Source organism: Sminthopsis crassicaudata, chromosome 5 (assembly GCF_048593235.1).
Source record: "Sminthopsis crassicaudata isolate SCR6 chromosome 5, ASM4859323v1, whole genome shotgun sequence".
Taxonomy (NCBI): Eukaryota; Metazoa; Chordata; class Mammalia; order Dasyuromorphia; family Dasyuridae; genus Sminthopsis; species Sminthopsis crassicaudata.
In genome coordinates, this window is record NC_133621.1 from 122,487,176 (window position 1) to 122,511,329 (window position 24,154).

At 33.5% G+C, this 24,154-nt stretch overlaps 1 protein-coding gene across 2 annotated transcripts in view; it reads left to right on the plus strand.

The window, feature by feature from the left end:
• AASS (aminoadipate-semialdehyde synthase) overlaps positions 1-23,401 on the plus strand; it is a 75,696-nt gene extending 52,295 nt beyond the window's left edge. For both annotated transcript variants that reach the window (XM_074268129.1, XM_074268130.1), the window contains 9 exons: positions 445-555; positions 659-767; positions 2,497-2,637; positions 6,937-7,101; positions 10,482-10,577; positions 13,622-13,737; positions 15,183-15,271; positions 19,506-19,682; positions 21,219-23,401. In XM_074268129.1, coding sequence (XP_074124230.1) covers positions 445-555; positions 659-767; positions 2,497-2,637; positions 6,937-7,101; positions 10,482-10,577; positions 13,622-13,737; positions 15,183-15,271; positions 19,506-19,682; positions 21,219-21,337 — 1,123 coding nt within the window. In that variant the 3' untranslated portion in view covers positions 21,338-23,401. The remainder of the gene's footprint in view (positions 1-444; positions 556-658; positions 768-2,496; positions 2,638-6,936; positions 7,102-10,481; positions 10,578-13,621; positions 13,738-15,182; positions 15,272-19,505; positions 19,683-21,218) is intronic.
• The last annotated feature ends 753 nt before the right edge of the window (positions 23,402-24,154 follow it).

Consider the following 24,154-nt stretch of genomic DNA (forward strand, 5'->3'; position numbering starts at 1 on the left):
ATATATATGTATATATCCCCACATCTTCTCCAAGGACAATTTTGTATTTGTCTCTGCATTCCCAGAAGTTAGTTTGGTACTTTGCACAGAGTAGCATTTAATACATGTTTTAATTATTAAGTACTAAAGGAGGTACTTGCCTAGAAGCAAATAAAATCTTTACTTTGGGATATGGCAACAACATTAAAAGAATATCTTTGAAGCAAGTACCATTGGGTCTGTATTTGTTAAAAACAAAGTTTCTGGTAAAATTTCTTAATTTAGAAGGATTTAAAAAAAATCCATTCTCTAATGCACTTAAAACGTGAATATTTAGAACAAATCTTTTTTTATTCAAAGCATTTCCTGAATCTGTAAGTTCCATAAACAAGGTGCTAATTTCTAATCAAGAAAGCTATTGCAATATCATAATCAGGCATTTTCCCTTCCTCTTTCCTTTTGAAGCTTGCTACCCTATGTATTACATCCTGTTGTGGCCAAAGCATGTATTGCCAGCAAAGTGAATATGATCACTGCTAGCTACATTACACCAGCCATGAAAGAACTGGAGAAAAGGTAAGTTTCCTAAGTATTCACTAAAGTAGATAGCCTATGGCCCCATTGAAACATTTTTATATTACCAACATTTTTTCATTTCCTGTTTTTCCAATTCTTTTAGTGTGGATGATGCCGGCATCACATTACTTGGAGAGCTGGGATTGGATCCTGGCCTTGATCATATGTTGGCCCTGGAAACAATTGATAAAGCTAAAGAAGTAGGAGCCACGGTAAGTACTTTATACGTCTAAGATTTATTTAGGAAAATCTTAACTGACTTTGTTTCTTTCATGCAAAAAAATACCCTAAGATGATGATATGCTTTTCTATGACATTATCATGTGGGATAGATTTTATGAGGCTAGATTTTCAGGTAAAGTGGGTCTGGGGTTAGGATGTTTAACTGGAACTAAACTGGTGCTATATTTAGCTTGGGATTAGTATATGACTAAATATTTGTATTTTTGTAGAGCACAATCGAATATGATGAATATTTTGATATATAGAGCAAGAGACTCCATAATTTATTTCATTTAGCTTTAAAACATTTAAAGTTAAGATACATAGAAACAGAAAGAGAAAACATGTGGCAGTGGAGTGAAGAACAAGAAGTGAATAGGATATCTTCTTAGGAATCTTCAGAATATAGTAGAAAGATCACTGAATTTAGATTTATAAGACCTAGATATTCATCCTTGTTCTGTTTGTCTTGTTTTAGTCAAGTCATTCTTTGATTTTTCTGGGCCTCATTTTATCTATAAAATTAGGAGAGTGGACTAGATGATCCATAAGAACACTTCTTTCTTAATAGTCTCCAGATAGGATATTTAGCTTCTGAAGGTGGTATACATGACTTCTCATTACCTTGTTTAGGAGGTAACATGATAATGATGAATAATTTAGATTAGCATTTGTAGTCTACTGATAAACTCTAAAAATAACATCACCTTTATATATCACTTTAAGTTTTGCAAACACTTTCTTTTCAGTAACTCTACAATATTAGTAGTGTATTAAAACCATTTTCCAGATGACGGGAGGGAATGAAAATTAGAAAATTATTGGCCCAGGGTCAAATTGTTACTGAGTTTCATCAAAACTTAAACTCAGAATATTTGAATCTAGCCCTTCATATAATAAGCCATTTATATTTCTGCCTCCAGGTCTAGGGCTCTATCAACTGAGCCATCTAACTGTCCCTTGAAGTTATATCAGGGCAAAATTTCCATCTGACCTTCCAGTAGCTGATTAGACATAGTCAATTGAATATTACAGGAACAAAAAATTATATTAAAAGAAAATGGTATGATGAAGTATATTAAATACTGGCACTGCTACTTATTACCTGTATGACCTTTCTAATTCATTTCTTCATCAATAAAATAGGTAGAATACCTTCCAAAGTCCCTTTCATCTTGGAGTCTATTCTTCTTGGAATCCAAGATGACCAAATCCCAGGCAATGAACCATTTTTAGAGAGATATATTTTCCAACAATTTTTTGGTGCAGTGGAATAGTTTAGAAGGAAGTGAGCTAATGTTTGATATATATGAGAAAAAACTTTTTGGTCTATCAAGTGCCTTCTGGCTTTCATGTACTAATTATATTATTTTTGATCAGAGTTTTAGGCAAACACTGTATTTAAATTTGATCAATCAGTTCTCAAGATCATGATGTATTTGTAAAGATGAGATATATTGTAGAATTTTACTCCCAATCATTATTCTTTGTACTCAAGACCTATCTGCTCTTATAGAATACCCTTTTTTTTTTTACCTATGATAGTGACAAATCAAACTGAGTGTGAATTGACCTAAGGTAGATATTTCTAAATGCACAATGAATCATAAGAAACAAACTCAATAGCTTATTTTGTTTCGGTTTAATTGGAATTGTTTCTACAATGAAATTATTTTCCTTAACTTGCTGATAATGTGATTTATGTAAATTCACTTACAGATTGAATCTTATGTCTCCTTTTGTGGTGGTTTGCCAGCCCCAGAGCATTCTGACAATCCTTTGAGATACAAATTCAGCTGGAGCCCAGTTGGAGTCTTAATGAACATCCTACAACCTGCTAAATATCTGCTTAATGGAGAGGTGAATCAATACTGTTAAAGAAGTCAAGATATCAATTGATTGATTGTATTAGCCTACCAGTTGATTTTCTGCCCCCCCCCAAGCTTTTCAATGGAAGTTTTATTATTTAGTATATAAAGGCAATTAGGGAGGATCCTTAGTCACGTATGCTAAAGAATATTCAAAAGGATTAGTTTCTCAATTTGGGAGCAATGTCCTGTGAACAATCCATTTAGTCTTAATATATATTGCATATATATATATAGTTGTTTAAATGTTATCTTCCCTATTAGAGTAAGGATGACTATACTTATGATATTTAACAGTACCTGGTACATATTAAGTGTTTAACAAATGCTTTTTGATTTGACCCAACTTCACTAAATTGTTTAATTTAATTTATATGACTATAAACTCAAACTACAAGCATATAGTCAAAATTCAGAGAGCATCATAACCAAATACTTGTTGGCTCTAGGTAATGAAGATAATTTTTTTTTCTTTTCTTTTTTTTTTTTCTTCAGCTAGTGAAACTGGCTTTTGCAGCAATTGCAATGGCAGATAGCAATCCCTCCATAACTAAGTTAGTAAATAAATCTAAGGTCAGCTAGGTCACACAGTGGATAGTTTTTTTGAGTTCAAATTTGGTCTCAAATCACTTAATTGTATTTGCCTCAGTTCCTCATCCATAAAATGAACTGGAGAAAAATGGCAAACCACTCCAGTATTTTTGCCAAATCATGCCCAGATAAGATCACAAAGAATCATTCAAACACACACACACACACACACACACACACACACACACACACACACACACACACACACTTGCCTAAGCATATTGAAATTAAATGGCTTGCAGTATCCAGATGCTGAAATTTGAATCTAAATCAAGACTAGCTTTCTACCCACTATTTTAAGGAATTAAGAACTAAATAATGTTCCACAACTTTATTTTTTATCCTACTTCCCTACCCTTTTACTTCTTAAACCTAGAAGAGCATTTGCATTTGAATACTTAAAGTATCCATGGATGGGACTCTATACATATTCCCTGTTCCACTATTTTAATTGATGATTCCATTGAACCCTAGTTCAACAAAACAGCGTTTAATTACCTAGTAGCCAACAAATATTTGCTTATAATGTCTTCTGAATTTTGTCTGTATGCTTGGGTTTGTATTCATGTAAATTAAATTAAGTAATTTAGTCAAGTTGGGTAAAGTCAAAAAGCATTTGTTAAACACTTAATATGTACCAGATACTGCACTAAGCACTGAAAGTATAGTAATCACTAGTCTAATGGAGAAAACATTCAAACAACTATATATACATATATATATATATATATATATATATATATATATATATATATATATATATATATATATGTAACATATTTTAATGGTAAATGGGAGATAATCTCAAGAGTTAAGGCACTAGCTAAAATTGAACAGGAATGGTCATTTACAGAAGATAGGATTTGAGTTAAGATTTAAAGGAAGGCACAGATAAGGCAGAGCTAAGGAGAGAGAATTCCAAACATTGGAGAAAACTAGTGAAAAGGCATAGTCTGCAGAGATAGGAAGTTGCATCCAAAGGATAGTGACTCTGGAGCATCAAGTGCCTGGGGTGTGTGCTGCTCTGGAGTGAGAGAGTGGAGGATATAAAAGTGTATGGCTTTGTTTCCATTTTCCAGGATTTTACAATTTTCTTGAGGGTAGAGGAAATACGTATGCCTTTGAATTTGCTTTGTGTGTGGTAGTTCTTCATTACACATTTGGCAGGGCTATTGATTGATTCTGACACTTTGAAAATGTAGGGAATAATTTAAATGCTTGACAATTGGGGAATGACTGATTGATTGGTGATGGTGTCAGTATCATGAAATACTAGAATGCAATTAAAAAGGACAGCTGTGAGATATATGAAAAAATCAACAAATTAATTAAACACATAATGTTTATAAGGCATTATGGTAAATGCTAGGGGCATAAAGATGAAAAATAACAATCCCTACCCTGAAAGCTTGTAATCTAATGAAAAGACATATGGAATGATATGAAGTGAGTAAAGCAGAACTAGAAGATCATCATAAAAGTTGACTATGATTATTCAGAAAGATAATCATATGGATATAAATCATGAAGCTGGATAAACAAAGAAGATGGAAAGGATCCCAGTAGGAGTGACTAACTGATAAACTGTTAGACCCATCTGTACATTGAGGTCTACCTATAATTTAATTAGTTTTATGTGAAAAATTAATTAGTTTTGGGGCTGAAAATTGTTCACAATCAATTGCTTTGGAAATTAACTACAGATGCTTTAGATGCAATTAATCTCAATGGAAAGTTCTCTGAATCTGGAAATAGAAGACAAGTTCCAATTCCATTTCTGCCATTTACTATCTCCATAGTTTAAGTCAGGCAATTTGGACTTTATTTTCGTCATCTGGAAGGTGAGGAGATTGAACTCTATTATCACTTAATGTCCTTTTGATCCCTCAATTTTTGGTTCTATGTTGTAAATCCCAACTGTACAGTGGGATTTGGACCTATATGCACATTGAAATCTGTATTATTTTGTTTATATAAAAGATTAATTTGTTTTGTTATTGAAAATTAATTGTAATTACTTTTGAAGTTAAATGTAATCAATTGTTTTAGTTATTTTAAAAAATCAAATTATACAGACAATTCTCAGATGAAGAAGTTGAAACTATTTCTAGCCATATGAAAAGATGCTCCAAGTCATTATTAATCAGAGAAATGCAAATTAAGACAATGCTGAGATACCATTACACACCTGTCAGATTGGCTAGAATGAAAGGGAAAGAATGCAGAATGTTGGAGGGGTTGTGGGAAAACAGGGACACTGATGCATTGTTGGTGGAGTTGTGAAAGAATCTGGCCATTCTGGAGAACGATTTAGAACTATCCTCAAAAAGTTATCAAACTGTGCATACCCTTTGACCCAGCAGTGTTACTACTGGGCTTATATCCCAAAGAGATCTTAAAGAAGAGAAAGGGACTTGTATGTACAAGAATGTTTCTGGCAGCTCTCTTTGTGATAGCCAGAAACTGGAAACTGAGTGGATGACCATCAATTGCAGAATGGCTGAATAAATTGTGGTATGTGAATGTTATGGAAAATTATTGTTCTGTAAGAAATGATCAGCAGGATGATTTCAGAAAGGCCTGGAGAGACTTACATGAACTGATGCTGAGTGAAATGAGCAGGACCAGGAGATCGTTGTATATTTCAACAACAATACTATATGATGATCAATTCTGATGGATGTGGCCCACTTCAACAATGAAATGAAACAAATCAATTCCAATAGAGAAGTAATGAACTGAACTAGCTACACCCAGCAAAAGAACTCTGGGAGATGATTATGAATCACTACATAGAATTCCCAATCCCTCTATTTTTGTCCACCTGCATTTTGGATTTCCTTCACAGGCTAAATGTATACTATTTCAAAGTCCGATTCTTTTTGTACAGCAAAACAACTGTTTGGACATGTACACATATATTGTATTTAATTTATACTTTAACATATTTAACATGTATTGGTCAACCTGCCATCTGGGGGGGGAAGAAGGGGAAAAATTGGAACAAAGAGCTTGGCAATTGTCAATGCTGTAAAATTACCCATGCATATATCTGGTAAATAAAAACTATAAAAAAATTTTAAAAATCAAGTTATAATAAATTTCAGTGGAAAGAACATTAGATTTAGAAATAGAATTCTACCATTTATTATCTCAATAGTTAGGGGCAAGTTATCTGAACTTTATTTTCCTTATCTGGAAAGTGAGGAGATTGGACTCTATGACCACTTAATGTCCCTTGATCCCCCAATTTATGGTCCTATCATCATTTAGTTGTAAAACCCAACTGTCAGTGGGATTTAGAATGACCACCATTAATGTGACTAGGAGAAAGGAAAAGTGATAGCAGAACTCTGGTAAGAGAAATAAATAGTATGTTATAATGGAAAAAGCCTTTAAGTGTAGCCAAGAGAATCCTGCGTTTGACTAATAATTCAGATACTTGCTAATTGGATGACATTTGGGAAATCTTTTAACACCTCTAAATCTTCAGTTTTCTTTATTTGTAAAATAGAGACCATTATTGTAATATCTAAGTCTCAGGATCATTGTGAGGAAAGCACTTTGTAAAACTTAAAACTTATAACAAATAATGTGTTTTTGTTAGTAAAGAATGTGACTTTAAAATAGCTTATGAAATTTTAATGGATTTGTTAATGGTATTTTTGGTACTGACTTATCCATTTTTAATTTTCATCAGGTAATCGAAACTGGTGGATCATCTTTTCTTGATTATGTTACCTCCATGGATTATTTCCCAGGATTAAATTTGGAAGGCTATCCTAATAGAGATAGTACCAAGTATGCTGAGATATATGATATTCAGTCTGCTCATACTTTATTGCGTGGGACTCTAAGATATAAAGTAAGTATTTTTTTTAGTGTTCAAAAATGTCTACTTGTTACAGACTTTATACATTTTGCCATTGATGATGCATTAACATATGTTATCTACATATGACATAGTGGATCGAGAGCCAGTTTGAAAGGCAGGAAGGCCTGGCTTCTAGTCCTGCCTCATGCATATACTGGCTGTGACTTTGGCCAAGTCATAAATTCTAAGTCACTCTGAGAAAAGTAAATCATAGGGAGGACGCCAATCTATTTTGGTAGAAGGAATTTCCTTATGTGGTAGTTCCTTAAAATAAATTTTCCCAATTCTATCCACTAGCCAACTAGTTGCCTTTTTTCTTTTTAATAGGAGATTCCTAAAGTTTAGTTTCAATAACCCTTTTAAAAGGGGCAGCTTGGTGGTTCAGTGAATGCAATGCTGAGCCTGAAGTCAGGAAGACTCCTCTTCATGAATTTAAATCTGGTCCCAGACAATAGCTGTGTGACCCTGGACAAATTGCTTGATCCTGTTTGCCTCAATTTCCTCATCTGGAAAAGGAAATGGCAAACTATTCTAGTATCTTTCCTACAAAAACTCAAATGGGGTCCCAAAGAATCAAATATGACTGAACAAAAAACCAAACCGTTTTGAAGGCTATCAAAATAGAAACTTTTTTTTTTTTAACTTGGGGAAAAGTGGCTATTTATCAGTAGTAAAGAAACTCCACAAAAAGCAACCCTATAGTGTTCGTCTCCAAAAAAATAGATGTTTCCTTTTGTATTTGTGTGAACACCTCTCTGAATGGATTATATATGCTTCACATTTCTGATTTTTTTATCTCATGCATGTCTTTTATGTAATTTCTCAAACATATTATTAATGCTGCAGGTTTCTTATACTTACTAGCCATCTCTTAGTAGGTAGCACAGACTGGACAATTTCACTCTTGTGTAAATTGTCCATTCCTGCTCTCCACTTCCACCCACCCACACTTCTGGATGCCCAGAGACAAAAATAAAAGATTTCCTCCTTGAAGTCTTTTTTTAAGAATCAGCATTTTATCTGTCGTACAAGATGATGGTCTTTCTTTTTGTGCAGCTGGATTAGGATCTAGTTTTGTAAATACCAGTCATGAGTTAACAAAAGTGACTATTTTCAAATCGATTCAATTTGAGAGACATTCTATTAAACACCCATGATGAACAAACCTAACCATGATTTCAAAGAATTTAATATTTTACAAGTCAAAAGGAAAGGGAGAGAAGAGGTAGTCTGGGGTTCTTAAGCCTGTTTTTTTTCATAGACCACATTAGCCATCAATCTATAGACCCCTTTTAAAAATGTTTTTAAATGCATAAAATGAAGTACTGTAATCCTCTGTAATTCTACAGAGGAAACCAATTGTATTGAAATACAATTACTGTGTGTATGTGTGTGTGTGTGTGTGTGTGTGCGTGTGTGTGTGTGTGAAAGTTCACAGTCCTTTGGTTAAGAACTCCCAACAAAAACAAAAAAGAAATAATTTCAGGAAGGAAAGAATATACATTGGGAAGTAATCAGGTGACATTTCTCAGATGAGGTGACACATGGTAGAAATACTTCACAATCTTTCTCTAGGTTGAATTTTCTTTTTTTTTTTTTTTTTTTTTCTTTTCCTGAGGCTGGGGTTAAGTGACAGCTAGGAAGTGTTGTGTGTCTGAGACCGGATTTGAACTCGGGTCCTCCTGAATTCAGGGCTGGTGCTCTATCCACTGCCCCACCTAGCTGCCCCCATAGGTTGAATTTTCAAATTTATTTTAAGGGAAAAAAGGACAGGAACAAGCAAGTAGGCAGTGCTACTACGTGTCAGATGTTTGCAAATGTTATCTCATTTGAAATAATAAGACCTGTAATATTGTGCTTTAATTATCCCTATTTTATAGTTGGGAAAAATGAAGCAAGCAGAAGCTAAATGACTTGCTCAGAGCAATACAATTAGTGTTTGAGACTTCATTTGAACTTGTCTTCCTACTTCCAAGCCTAGTTCTCTATCTGGGTTGCCATCTTGTATTATAGATTAAAATACTGATTCTTATAAAAGGTCTCAAGGAGGAATCCTTGATTTTTGTCTCTGAGTATCTAAGGGTAGATGGGAGTGGGGAGAACAAATGGACCATTTGCACAGAAATGAAATTGTCTAGTCTGTTCTGCTTGATAAAAGAATGGATAGTAGGTATAAGAAACCAGTAGCATTGTTTGAGAAATGACATAAAAGACATGCATGGGATTAAAAAAAAAAACAGAAATGTAAAGTATATAACCTATAATAGTGAGGTGATGTACACAAATCACAGAAAGAAACACCCATTTTTTAAAAAGATAAACACAGGTGGTCCCTTGAATTCATATTACACATTTACCAAACTGATAAGTTTGTTTTCTCAAACTTGGCATTACATCTCCTAAATATGCATAGGCTATTCTACATGCCTGGAATTTGCTCCCACTTTGCCTTAAAATTTCTAACTTTCTGAGCTTCAGAATAACTTATAAATAAATGAAAAAAATGTTTATTAAGCATTTACTATGTATCAAGTAGATGCAAATAAAAAAATTTGAGACAATCCCTCCCAAGAAGACAACACATTAAAAAAAAAAAAAAGCTCAGTAGCAGAACAGATGGAAAGGGCTTGAAGTCCTAAGGGGGCACCTGTTGGTGAGTTGGCAAGATCCAGATTGGGCTTAGCTAGTTAATATAGCAGTGCATGGGGACATCAGAGCAGAGAAGCAAGGCAGATGGAAGGATCTAATAGTTTTCCATTTCATCAGAAGGCATGAAGTTGTTGAATCCCATCTCAAAACAGTTGAAACAAAAGGGGGAAGGAAAGAGAGTAGAGGAAACTTTCAGTGGTAGTGGCTCTTTCTTGGATTGATCAGAGAAATGCTCCAAAGAATAGGGTACCCCTCCATGGCATTTCTTTTCACTACTCAGCTATACTATGGACAGCCTTTCCAGGCTTTGCTCTATGTTAGTTCTGTTTCTCTCATTGAATTATGTTGCACCCACCTGTGTAAATGTTGCTTCTCTATCCCAGTCCCAACTCCTGTCCCAAGTAGAAAGCAAGCTTCTTGAGGACAGGGATTGTACTTTTGTTTTTTCTTTGTATATACAGTAGCTATGACAATGCCTTACACATAAGAGAAGCTTGTTCTTATTAAGAATGGAAATAAAGATTCTGAGAGAAAGGGATTGGGAGAGAGAACATTCTTGAAAGGGAAGATTTGTGCATTTATAAAGAATTCGGAAGCTGGACACAGTTCATTCAGGAGTGTTGATTTTTTATGTTTGCCAAATTTGGCAATTTCTTCAAATAATGCTTTTTTCTCTTTAAAGGAGAAGCATATCATACATAACTCACTCTGTTTTGTTTCAGGGATATGCCAAAGCTTTGAATGGATTTGTAAAATTGGGCCTAATAAATAGAGATGCATACCCTGCCCTTAGTCCTGAAGCCTCACCTATCACCTGGGTAAGTATTTGGTAAGTTGTGTATAGTCTCCAATGGCTGGGTCACACTTTTTACGTTCCACAAATTTGTCTTTCCTTTTCATTGACAGTGAATTCAAAGCTGAAGTCAAACCAGTTGGGAGAGAGGGGTGAGATGGGAACAATGCTTCAAAAAAAAGTGGAAAAAATGGAAAATTAACCTCGCATATTTAGTGTTGATATCCAACTTTCTCCATTGACATTAGGGGAGGATGCTATTTAGTCTTTGTAAATTCTAATGTGCCATGTTGCTCCTAACATGGTTCCTGTGGTAACCTCCCCTTAGTTCTAATGTCTTTCTGAATGAGATGCGTGGAACCTCATATAGTTGGAAACAAATATCTTCCAGGATTTCAGTGATATACAGGCGGAGCTAAACCCTTTTTGCATTAATGGTTGATCATGGAGCCAAAGACATTGTAGTTCAGTTTAATGAACTAGGTCTGCAGAAAATGAGGCATGTTGTTGGGATTAAAGCATTATTTTTTCTTCCTGACTTCCCTTTCTCATTTTCAAAGCAAATTGATTGGGTCCATGGACATAGCATAAGAAAGCATTTGTCGAAATACACTTTCTGAAAAATGGATACTAATATGACCAAGGTCAACATTTCTCTTATTGCGGTCTATTTAATTCCCAAGGTTAAATTTTTATAACCCAGTCTGGCCTTAATTTCAAGTGACATAACCATTTCTTTTGAGATTCAATTTTTGTTGTGTTTGTAGTCCTTTTAAAAGTCTAGATTCTTTTTTTCTTCTTTCCTTTCAGAAAGTAATGCCTTTGATTTTTATAACATTCTTTTAAAAAAAATAAATCTTTCTATGAACTCCATTTCCTTAACTAAAAAATGATGGCTTAGTTAAGGAAATGGAGTCCTAGAGACAAAGCTGGTTTATTTCATTGATTTATATTATCTTTTCACCAAGTTCCTCTCATCACTTTTGCATAGCTAGTTCTTCTTTTGAGTTTTGGGTTTGTTTTTGTTTTGTTGTGTTTTTTAGTGGACTAACTTTTTGTTCATAGGCAATTGCAGCCTAAAAGACTATTTCCCTGGGGGGAGGGGGAGGAAAAGCTGTTAAGCTTGATAAGTGGTTGAAGAGCTATGAATATTACTTGTTCTTTCTAATCTTTTATCATTTTTGATGATTTGACCTTCATTTTCAAATATATCTCTCTCTACTGACCAAATGAGGTAAATCATCCTTTGTAAAAAAAAAAAAAAATTAAAGGGGAAAAATTATTCAGCAAAATGAAGCATTGTTTGGGTCTGCTACTATATAGAGTATATGAAAATACCTTTACTCTCTTACCTCTGCAAAGAAGAGAAGTGTATTTTCACAGCTGGACAATCATCCTTATATTGAAAATTCATTTTTACTTTTTTATTTTTATGGTTACATTGTTGTAGTCATTATGTGTATTGTTTTTGTTTTATTATCTTTATTCTAAATTTAATCACCTGTTATTTCCTACTTTTTTCTTATTAATATTTTTTAAAAATTGAACTTAAGCTTATATATGCAGAACATAAAAGAATTCCAAATGAAAACATGAACTTCCATTTCATACTGCTTAGATTTCAGAAAAGAATGTAATAAATTTTACTCATTGCTTTCACCTCTCACTTAGATGTGCTTCCTTCTGAATTTCTTTCTGTTCTATTAAAAAAGTGTTACTGTACTCCAACCCCTGTTTTGGTCATGATTATTACAAATCCTCCCCTCCTTAGATCCCCTTTACTCATCTAAAAATCAAGTAAAAGTTTAAAAAGAAAAGCTTAACAGCTTGTAACAAATATAGACACTAAGCAAAATAAATTCACACAGTGACCATGTCCAAAAATATATCTCTTTCTTTTTGATGATGATGAATTCATCATCAGTATGTCTAGGGAAGGGTAACATGCTTTATCATAGATCTTCTGGAGATATGATTGGGCATAGTGTTATTCAGAGATGTCTTTTTTAAAGGCTCAATTTAAGTTTTTAAAATTCTAAATTCTCTCCCTCCCTCCTATTCATTGAGAAGACAAGCAATATAATGCCTCTCATAAATGTGAAGTCAAGCAAAACATGTTTCTATATTAATTATGGAGTTCTTATGTCTTTCAAAGTTTTTATTTTATAAAATTGCTATCCTTTTATAAATTGCTCTTCTAGCTCTGTTCACTTTAAGTCTATGTTAGTTCTACAAAAAAAATTCTCTGAAATCATCTAAAATAGTTTCTGATGGCACAATAAGGTTCTGTTACATTCATATGACATAATTTATTCAGCCATTCCGTAGTCATCTAAGAGGCAATTTAAAATATCCTCTTAAATTGTAATTATTTTATTTCATTTTTGTTCCCCTTTTAATACCATTTTCATGATCAGAAAGTGTATTTGGCTCATGTATTCCTACCTTTTCAATAAGACTGGGCCTTTTCAACTAACCTGGGCTTTGCTGCTGGATAATAATAGCAGCATCTTTCTACTGTCCTTGCTCAAAAGAGGGGAATGTAGGAATACAGGAAATGTAGGAATGTAGGGAATGTAGGAAATATTTGAGAGGAAGCGTGATATAGATGAGGGAGTCATAGCTTTGCAGTGAGAAGTCCCTGGGCTCTAGTTCTGAGACCTTGCATAAATTATAATTATTAAATTTTCAAGACTTCTGTTTTATTAACTGAAAAAGGGAAATAATAACAACTACCCTACCTACTTTAGAGTATTGTGAAGAAAAAATAAGATATTTATTATATGTCTTCTGCTTTATTAATGATAAAATGCTGTACAAATGTATTATCATACAGCAATTAAAATTATTGGTGTTTTTTCTTAACAAGTTTTTTTTTAAAAAAATAAGAAATAGTAATCATTTTTTCTTATATGAATTTTAAGAATTGTATGTTTTTTATATATAAATAGGTGGTAAGACTTGTTTTTTGAAATATAATTGGCAGGAAGTTCTTGGAATAATTAATCATTCAAATTTTTCTAAACTTAAATATTAATTTAAAATGTATATGCTTATTTTTGTAATCAGAAAGAACTGCTCTGTGAATTGGTTGGCATTTCACCTTCCTCCACTCATGGTGTACTGAAAGAAGCAGTGTACAAGAAACTGGATGGGGATGACTTGCAGCTGCAGGCAGTAGAATGGTAAGCGACTTTCTATGCTCTCTTTTGGTGCTGACATTCTTTAGCATGTCCTATTTAGAAAAAAAAAAGTTAGCATAAAATTTGAGACATTTATTTTCCCTTTGGATTTGTTGTTCCAATGTTCGGATGCTTCCCTTGGTCTATCACATTTCATCTCATAAATTTGGAGCAAAAAACCAAAAGAAGAGAAATGTCCTATGTAGTTTCTGAAAAATATCAGCTGAATTAATTTTCATTTTGATTTATTTCCTAAATATTTGTTGGTGGCAAATTATGTGCAAGGCTCTCTTTTGTCTTCTCCCAAACGACTCTTTTTAGTGTTTATTGGCATGTATACTACTTAAAATTTTAGGACAGTACAACTTAGCGACTATGTTTAATATAGGCTATCCCAATTCTTAAGATGTCTTTATGTGAATATTGGATTCAATTTGCTCCAAGTTTCCTTCCAACCCTAAATTGTATAATTCTACAAATCTCCAAACAATATACAGTTAGTCTTCCTTACTTGTATTCAAGGAGGTTCTGAGGAGGCAAATTCTTTTTTGAACAAACTTATTTCTCCAATTTGGCAAAAGATTTTTAAAAGCAATGTCATCTTGTAATTTTTTCCACTCAACATAAAAATCAACCAATCCAGTCCAAGATGCTATAGTTTGGGTGGAATTGAAAGGTGGTATGACATAGTGGATAGAGCACTACTACACTTGGAAATCAGAAGCTATGGAAAATGTGGGATTGTATTCCATATCTGACCCCCGAATATCATTTAAGTTAACTTCCTTAGTTTTAAATTTCCTCATTGGTAAAATGAAACAATAACACCTCCTTCCTAGAGTCATTATGAAGACTAAAGAAAATAAGTGATGTAAATTTTAAAGAATTTTATTTCTTCAATTCAAAAATTCCCTCTACCAAATGAAGACTGGCAACCATTCCAGAAGTTATGGTCTTAGAGAGTTGTGTGGAAAACTTAAGACATTAAGTGACTTGTCCAGAATCACACAAACATTCTGTGTCATTTGTGTTTAGTCATTTTATTTTGTGTCTGACTCTTTGTGACCCCATGTGAGGTTTTCTTGGCAAAGGTACTAGAAGAGTTTGCCATTTCCTTTTCCAGCTCATTTTATGTTTGAGGAAACTGACCAAACCAGGTTAAGTAACTTACCCAGGGTCAGCCAGCTAGTAAGTGTTTCAGGTCAAATTTGAACTTTCTTAGTCCAGGCTGGACTTTCTATTCACTGTGCAATCTAGCATCCACTATATGTCACAGGAGAAACTTAAGCCCATGTATTATTAACTCTAAGACTGATTCTATCCACTAAACTATGCTGCCTCTCGAAGAGCTATTTACATATTTGTTATTGGTGATGATGTTATTAGAAGAATCTTAGTAGATCTAATTTAGAAAATGAACTGAAGAAGCTTTCTTTCTTTTCACACAGGTTTGGTTTACTTGGAGATGAACAAGTCCCTAAAGCAGGGTCTCTTGTGGATGCGTTCTCTAAACATTTAGTGATGAAACTTTCCTATGGTATGCAATATCATGCTTCCAAAATATTTATAAATGTAGGATCGATTAGTTAATCAATAAACATTTACTGAACACCTGGTATCTTATAGGCCCTGAAGAAAGCACTGGGGATACAAAAATAAATCCTATCCTCAACATTACAATCTAATGAAGGAGGCAAGAAAACAAATATGTGCAAATAAGCTATTTGTACGATAAATAGGAAATAATTAAGAAGAAAAAGACACTAGAATAAAAAGGGCTCTTCCTGTATAAGACAGGATTTGATGCTATCCATACCCAGAAAAAGAACTGATTAAGTTTAAATGTAGATCGAAGCATTCTCTTTTACTCTCTCTCTCTATTTTTAACTTAATTTTTTGAGGGTGCTTATTTTCATTAGGGTAGGAATCTATGTGTTGTTTTTTTTTTTTTTTACAACTTGACTTATGGAAATATTTTGCTTAACTTCATATATGGTTTCTTAATTTTGAGTGGGATAAGAGAAAGAACCTAGAATTCAAATCTTAAAAACAAATGTAAAAAATTGTTTTGAATGTATCTGGGGAAAATATTAAATAAATAAATTTTAAAAGAAGATGGGATTTTAGTTGGGACTTGGTGGAAGTTAGGAAGCAGAGATGCAAAAAGGAATCTTTTCCTGGCATAGGGTGGGGATCATCAGTGAAAATGGCCAGAGGTAAGAAATGGATTGTTTGTGGAGCAACAAGAAGGCAATTATCTTTGGATTGAAGGATATATAGTAGGAAATGAAATGAAAGAGACCTGGAAAGTGGAATAGGAGGGACTTAGGTGAAAAAGGACTTTGAATGCCCAATATAGGATTTTGAATTAAGTCCTAGAGACAATAGGAAGCCATTAAATTTTATGCAGTAAGGGAATGATATGGTTGAACCAGTGCTTTAGGAAAATCACTTTAGCAAGTAATGGAGGATGAATTAGAGTTGAAGATCTACTAACAAGGGTGTTGAAGCTTGCATAGGGGTAATGGCAGTATAAGAAAAAGGAAGGGGATGTATTCAAGAGATATTGCAAAGGTGAAATCAGCAGGTTTTGGTAAAAGATTGGAGATAGGGGTGGAGTAAGAGATAGTGAGGAGTTACAGATGGCATTTGTGCTGTGAATTTGAGAAATTGGAAGCATAATATTCCCCTTGATAGTTATAGGGAAGTTGGGAGGAAGAGGAGGTATAGGGAGAAAGATAATGAGCTCACTTCTGAACATATGAAGTTTAAGATGTTTACTGGTCATTCAGTTTAAGACAATTGAAGATATGAGAATAAAGGTCAGCAGAGAAATTGCAGCAGCATAAGGAGATTTAAGAACTATTAGTATAAAGATGGTAAAGCAATACATGGGAATTGATGAAATCACCAAGTGAAGTACAGAGGGAAAAGATGTAAGGGCCCAGGAGAGAACCCTGTGCAATGCTTATGGTTATGAGGTATTACCTCGTTGAAGACCCAGCAAAGATGACTGAGAAGGAGCAATCTGATATACAGGAGGAAAATCAAGAGAGAGTATTGTTTTGAAAACCAAGAGAAAAGAAACTCTCAAGAGAATATGATCAACAATATCAAAAGGTGCAGAGGGGTAAAGAAGAACAAGAAGTGAGAAAAGGTCATTGGATTTGGCAATTAAAAGATAATTTTGGAGAAAGTAGTTTCAGTAGAATCATGTGGTTAGGTGTTGAATTGTAAGGGTTAAGAAATGAGGAAAGAAATTAGAAATACATTTATCCCTTCCACATCATGAAGTTTAGAGCCATGGTGCCCCTGTGAAGTGAAAAATCTTAGTAGAATTTTTGATCCTTTTGTACCAGAGAAGAAATCTGATTTTTTTCTTTTTCTTTTATAGAGTACTGTTAGGATCCTTACAAGATGCTAAGTCAGTACTTAACAATTCTCTAGCTCAGAGTTCACACCTTTAAAAGAATTCAAATCTTTAAAGGAGTTTACACCTTTAAAGGAGTTTGCTCATTGGTTCTATTAGTAGTTCCCACAAGCCATGGAGTACCCACAATCACATTCTCTGGGAAGATAGAAGGAGCCAACATTGAGTGGCGGAGTCAGTCTGATTTGAGTCAAGGAGAGAACTTCAGGGAAGCTCAAGGAGATTCAGAGCCAGGATTCAATGGATTTGCAAGTCCAGGTGATTTATAAGTCTAAAAGAAAAGCCTGATCATAGACTTCTGGGAGATTCACAAGAGAGATGTTAGGATTCTTACAAGGTGCTAAGTCAGTACTTAACAATTCTCTAGCTCAGAGTTCACACCTTAAAGGAGTTCAAACCTTTCTTGGTTGGGCGCCAAAATATAATGTTCTGTTGTCTCTAGATTGTAATCCTTCTCTGGGAGGAGGTTTCTTGTGGGGTTTCTGGAGACAGCTTCAGCCAGCACCAAGGTAAACGTGGGAATGAATCAGACTCTGCCTCCAAGAAGGTGGGATTAAGGGCTTCCCAGAATTCAATCCTAGTTGTGAATCTCCCAGAAATCCATGAGCAGGCTTTTCCTTTAGACTTGTGAATCTCCTGGACTTGCAAATCCACTGAATCCTGGCTCTGAATCTCCTCAAGCTTCCCTGAAATTCTCTCCTTGACTCAAATCAGACCGGCTCTGCCACTCAATGTTGGCTCCTTATATCCTCCCAGAGAATGGGCTTGTGGGAACTCTTTACATAACCCATGAGCAAATTCCTTTAAAGGCTTGAACTCCTTTAAAGGTGTGAACTCTGAGCTAGAGAATTGTTAAGTACTGACTTAGTACCTTTTAAGGAGCCTAACAATGTACCTTCTTGTAAAATTTGGGTTATTTGTTCATAGGCTCTGTGTAATCTGCTGACCTTCACATATTGACTGTAGTCTCCACAAAACTGTTTTTTTAAATCCCATTTAATTTTTAATGTCATTCTGCCTTATATTGAAACCGCAATGGGGAAAGTCACAATGTGCAAAAGCTAACTCTATCTCTTGTAGACAGCATTTTCAAAGAGAAGAGAAGATATAGGACAATAGTGGGAATTGAAGTATCAAACATGGGCTTAATATGTTAGACTACAAAGATTACAAAAATCAGGGACTGGATTAGAAGGTTGGGCTGAGGGATTCATATAAGGGGGGGAGGGTTTCAGGTAATTTTTAAAAGGGAAAAAAGAAAGCAAAAGTATGAAAGAGTTGAACTTGGATATTAAATATATGATTAGAATAAGAACATTAATAATCCTATTGTATTCAGCCTTGGACAGACAACAGTACTTTGTTCATTTGCACTTCATTTTAAGAAGGGGCAATGATGAGCTAGAGCATGTCTAAAAGAGGGAAATCAGGAGGGAAAGGATCCTCAGAACAATTTCATGTAAGTTGAAGAAACTGGTTTTGTTTAGTGTGGAAAAGAGAAGACCTCACTGGAATAACTGACTTTAAACATATGGAGGTTTGTGTTGGGAAAGAGAGATTTGATTTATTCTATGTGACTCCCAAAGGATAGATTCAGGATCAACAAGCCAAAACTATAAGGAGGCAAATTTAATTAAGGTATGAGGAAGAAATTCATAATTATAGCTTTTTTGAAAATAGAACACTTTTCTTTATGAGGTAGGGTACTCCCTGTGATGCAATGTACACAAGCAGAGATATTGGAGATATTGCAATTCTTGCCTTGGGTATGAATTTCTTAAGATTTTCACTGCCTCTGAAATGTCAGTTTACTCACCGATACAAGTATTTATTAGTCCCCTGTTAAATTTAGATATTATGTTAAGTGCTGAGGATAAAAAAAATAAATATGAAACATTCCATATCCTTGAGTTTAAATACTAACGTAATATGTAAACTGATACATAAATATGAAGCATATATAAAGTCTGTATATGTTATCTTGTGATTGGGGATAAAGACCTAAAACAGAATATCATTAATTCAACATACCTGTTAGAGAGTCACTCTAAAGGGTATTAACAAAAGTTTTTTTGAATTTATGGCCATGCTGCTCTGATATTGATTTGATTTTCTTCTTTGGATAAAATTAAATGAATGGAAGATTACTTTTTACTTCCTTATTAGGCTAAAACAGCAACATAAGTATTTGTTGAGGTAGAAAATGTCTGAAAGAGAAGGGAAGCTTAAAGAGGAAAGACAAACTGCCCACTCATTGAATCCCTTATAAAACTTCCCAAGTTAAGCTGTGAAATGAAAAATATAGAAGATTTGAATGGGATTTTTATTGTTGTTTTTTAAGGTCCTGGAGAAAAAGATATGATTGTAATGAGAGACAGTTTTGGAATACGACATCCTTCTGGTCATTTAGAGCACAAAACTGTTGATCTTGTGGTATATGGTGAGGTCAATGGATTTTCAGCTATGGCTAAGACTGTTGGTTTGCCAGCAGCCATGGCTGCCAAGATGATCCTGAATGGTAAGCAGTATTCATTGTATGCTTGAATCAGATGTGACATCTTCATTCTTTCTTTCCTTTCTTTCTTTCACAGATACTTTCTGTTATCATTTCTTGGACACATATCCATTATTTACCAGATACAACACCAAAGTTACACATTCAAATCACTGAGGAGTTTTGGGGCAGCCAAGAATTATATGCTATTAGATGATTTTTTTTGTCATAGTTGCCTGCTTTATCAACTCTGGGGAATTTAGTTTTCCTGAATAGTTCCTTTTCTTTTTATTCCTTGTTATAATGTACATCTTCATTTATTTTGATTTTAGAGGAGAGAAGAGAAATATAGTAGTAGATAATATAAAAACAAAAGATACCAATAACCACAAGATTCTAATTATCTTTTCACCCCACTCCCGTACAATATCATTCAACTAGCTAAGCAATCGTGAATCGAATATCTATTGTATAATAAAAATGACTCGTTTATATAATGCTTTAAGGTTTATAAAGCATTTTGTTCATGACCTACTTATAGATGAGACACCATATTATTTACTTGGATTTGTTGTGAATTTTTTTTTTGTAGATAAGGAAACTGAATCTTCAAAAGTTTGAGTTATTTGCTCATAGGTACATAGCTAAGTAATATCAGAACCAAGCCTTCTGATTCTGTGTTTTGTGTTCATTCCACCATACCATACACCATGCAAATTTTCTAGGTGGGGACCTAAAAAATTGAGTATATGTTCTTTATCTCCCCTTCAGGTTATATCAGACTCTAGAGAGAATTATAAAAGAACACATCAGCAAGTACATCACAGGGTCATGCCAGTTGTATAGATGACTGCTAATTGAATTGGGTAAAAATTAATCAGGAATAGAGTCACCAAAGAAGTATTTATTAAGCTTAGCTAAAATAAAGTAAAATTGATTGTTTTTTCCTCCAAGCTGAGTAGAGAATTGCTTAATGATATATGGAGTCATTGAAAATTATTCTGGGGGCAGCTAGGTGTCGAAGTGAATAGAGCACCAGCCAGGAATTCAGGAGGACCGGAGTTCAAATTTGGTCTCAGACACTTAACACTTCCTAGCTGTGTGACCCTGGGCAAGTCACTTAACCCCAGCCTCAGGAAAAAAAAAATTATTCTGAAATGGACCAAAAGAATCAGACTGATTATATCATTAGGATAGTGCCTAACACATAGGTACTTAATATATGCTTGTTTCATTTTCTCTCTTTTTTTTTTTTTCCTTTTTCTGTATGGATCATCCTAAAGAGTACTTGTGGTTGATCAGAGAGTGAGTGATACTTTCAGTTGCTAACTTTTTAACTTATCACTGCTCTGCCTAGTCATATGATTAAGTTCAGCCAAAAGTTCTATTGCCTGAAACAAGTTTCCTGAAAGTCTTAGTATTTAATTTGCCACTGTAGAATTTTCTTTAATCATCAGGTTAAACAGTTCAACTTAAGTTTTAATAGAAATGTGCTTTGTTTATAGAGTTTCTTGCCCTTGTTTCCCAAATATTAATTACACATTTATTTTCTTCTTTCAGGTGAAATTAAAGCAAAAGGCTTGATAGGGCCTTTTACAAAGGAGATCTATGGACCAATACTGGAGCGAATTAAAGCAGAAGGCATTATTTACACAACTCAAAGCACCATTAAGCAGTGATTGGGAATAACCATGTTATTCTATCTACCAGACACCAAAACTTGCCAAAGGGCTCCAAACTTTTTTCTCTTTTAAATAGTATTTTTTCTCCAATTAAATATCAAGACAATTTTTAGCATGTCCCTTTTATAAGATTTTAAGTTCCAAATTTTTGTTCTTTCTCTGCTCCCCTCTTCCTAAAATGGTAGACAATTTGATATAGATTATGCATGTGCTATCATGTAAAATATATTTCCATATTAGTCATAGTTGTAAAAGAAGAAATAGATCAAAAGAACAAAAAACACACAAAAATTATTTAAGAGAAAAAAAAAAGTATGCTTTTATCTGCATTCAGAGACCATCAATTCTTTTTCTGAATGTAGATAGCATTTTCAAAGGATCCCAAACTTTTGAGCCAAAACCACACGTCCCAATGTATTATTTTTTGGTATAATGCACCAACACATATTTTGGATAGAAGGAAATGAATAATATTTGTGAAAATGTAATTCTATTTTTCATAATAATTCTTTGGTACATGAGAGTCTACTAATTGTAAAAGAAGTTAATTTTTTAACCACATATTGTTCCTGTGTATATGTAAAAGTGAAGATAAATGGACTCTGTTAATTTATTGTACATTTTTCTTAATATCTTAGAAATTCATTTCTCTAAGTATATGAGCATAGATTCTTCCACTAGAATTTTTAGTCTGTTTGCAAGCATATTTTTATATATATTTTTTCAAGTCTAAAGAGTTGGTTTTAGATTGCTTTACTTGTACCTATCAATGAAACTTTTAGATAATAGAAGTCAATATTTCTTTTAACATTTTATATTCTCAATATAAACAGCCCCTGAAAAGAAAGGTACAGAGAAAGGTCAGGGGATTTCTCAAAGTCAAACAACCATTTAGTGGCAGTCATGCTACAATTCATGTCATAACTTCTAGTCCCTACTTTTTCCTTTCCTCCATTATACCCACTTCTGAAATGTTTCACTTTGGGCAATTCTCTGTTCTAATGCAACTATGAATATTTACATGTTATTATTTGGCCATCGTACAGTAAAGACTCAGTAAAGAAGGCATTCTAAGACACAATTTCAGCCATCCAAGAATTTGAAGTTTTCAGTTTGTGGCTTTTCATTTCTCCATCCTTCTCAGTAATGGGACATCCTATTTTAATTGCTATTAACATGCTTTTTTCCTTCTCTTAATGCTGTGCATTATTTTTAAGAAGAGGCTTTGGCCTAATTTTAAGCTCTGAATCAGGCTTATTTTTGTGGAGTCTGTAATTAGTTGCCAATTGGTTGTAACTTTCTTTACTTTTTTATCCTGTGGTGGAAGATTTCTTTGGACCTCTTATGTGATTTCATTCCTCATTTTAAAAAATTAGCACCTAAGTTTGCTTGGATGGAAAGCCAAAGATAAACATAGAGAAATAAATTAAATGTAAGATGAATGAAGAAAGAATGATTTGTTTAATAGTTCTGTTTCTTATTTACATACTTATTTGATTTAGATTAAAAAAGTAAAGTTATACATTTGGATCATTAATTTTAATTTTCAGAATTTCTATGTTCATTTTATTATTTAGTATAATTGCATTTTAATCAATTTTTTCTAGATATATTTAGGTTACATATGTCATTATTGCTAAGGGAAATCATGTCTCTCATGTTTTGGAATATTTAAGACCATATCCATCAATGAAACATTTTTAAAAAATGAAGTTCAGTTCCTTTATTCTCAAATTCAAATACCTTATAAGGGATGGGGTGGGGTGTGTGATGGCTTATTGATTTGTTTTCCCCATAGGTAAAAATTTTAGTTTTCTCTTCTAAACTATCGGCATAAACACAACTTTATATCTGCTCACTCAAAACCCAGCAAAAGTACTGATTTTTAAAAACTTTTAGTTGATTATTTGAATTTGTCCAAGATAAAAAATGCTCTTTTAAAACAAAGTTCTATTTGTTGATTTTGTCCAGCATTTGTTTTAAGACACAATCTGTATGAATGAAACATGTAAAGATAATGATGAGATGGTGCTTTGCATAGAAAAATAAATGTCTCTAAAATTTAACATATGCTTGAGTTCTCTTTTGTTTCTCAAAATTATTGATTGTTTGAGTAAAAGTTTCCAGGAGACTTTTGATGGAAAATATTTGCTTGAATTATGATTGTTAAAGTATATACTATGTGAAATGGCACAAAAAAGAAAAATTATTCATAAATGCACCTCTTCATGTGAGCTGTGAAATACAAACATTTTAGTGGTTTGGCAGCCTTAAATGCTAATCTGCTAAGACTTGCTGATTCCAAAAATTCTTCAGAATACTATTTTTTCCAATCCAAATTACATTGAGCAATGGTAAAATCTGTTTATATCAGACTGATAAGAATTAAGAACCAGGGGAATCATAATTGTAAGGGAGGTGATTTAGCATATAAATTTTAAAGAGAGAATCTCTTTGGAAGTAAAATTTTACCATTGAGGTAGTTGGAAAACTGTTCTAGAACTAATTTGATCTTTCAAACTGTAAAAGAATGGCATTGAAAGCATACATAGTTTTAAAATTCTTGGAGAAAGATGATGTCACCTTTGTATTTGTTATATATTTGTTCTCCATTGCAGTGTTTAATAAAATTTAGCATTCCCTTTATAGCAAAGCCTTTGGGACTTCCAAACTCTTTTAATATAATGTAATTTTGTTTTAATAAATACATTGCCAGAAACTGAGTGCCTAGTCTAACACATAACAGACAATTAAATACTTGTTAATTGATTGAAATGACATTTCTTAGTTTGATGACAGAATATTGCTGACTCC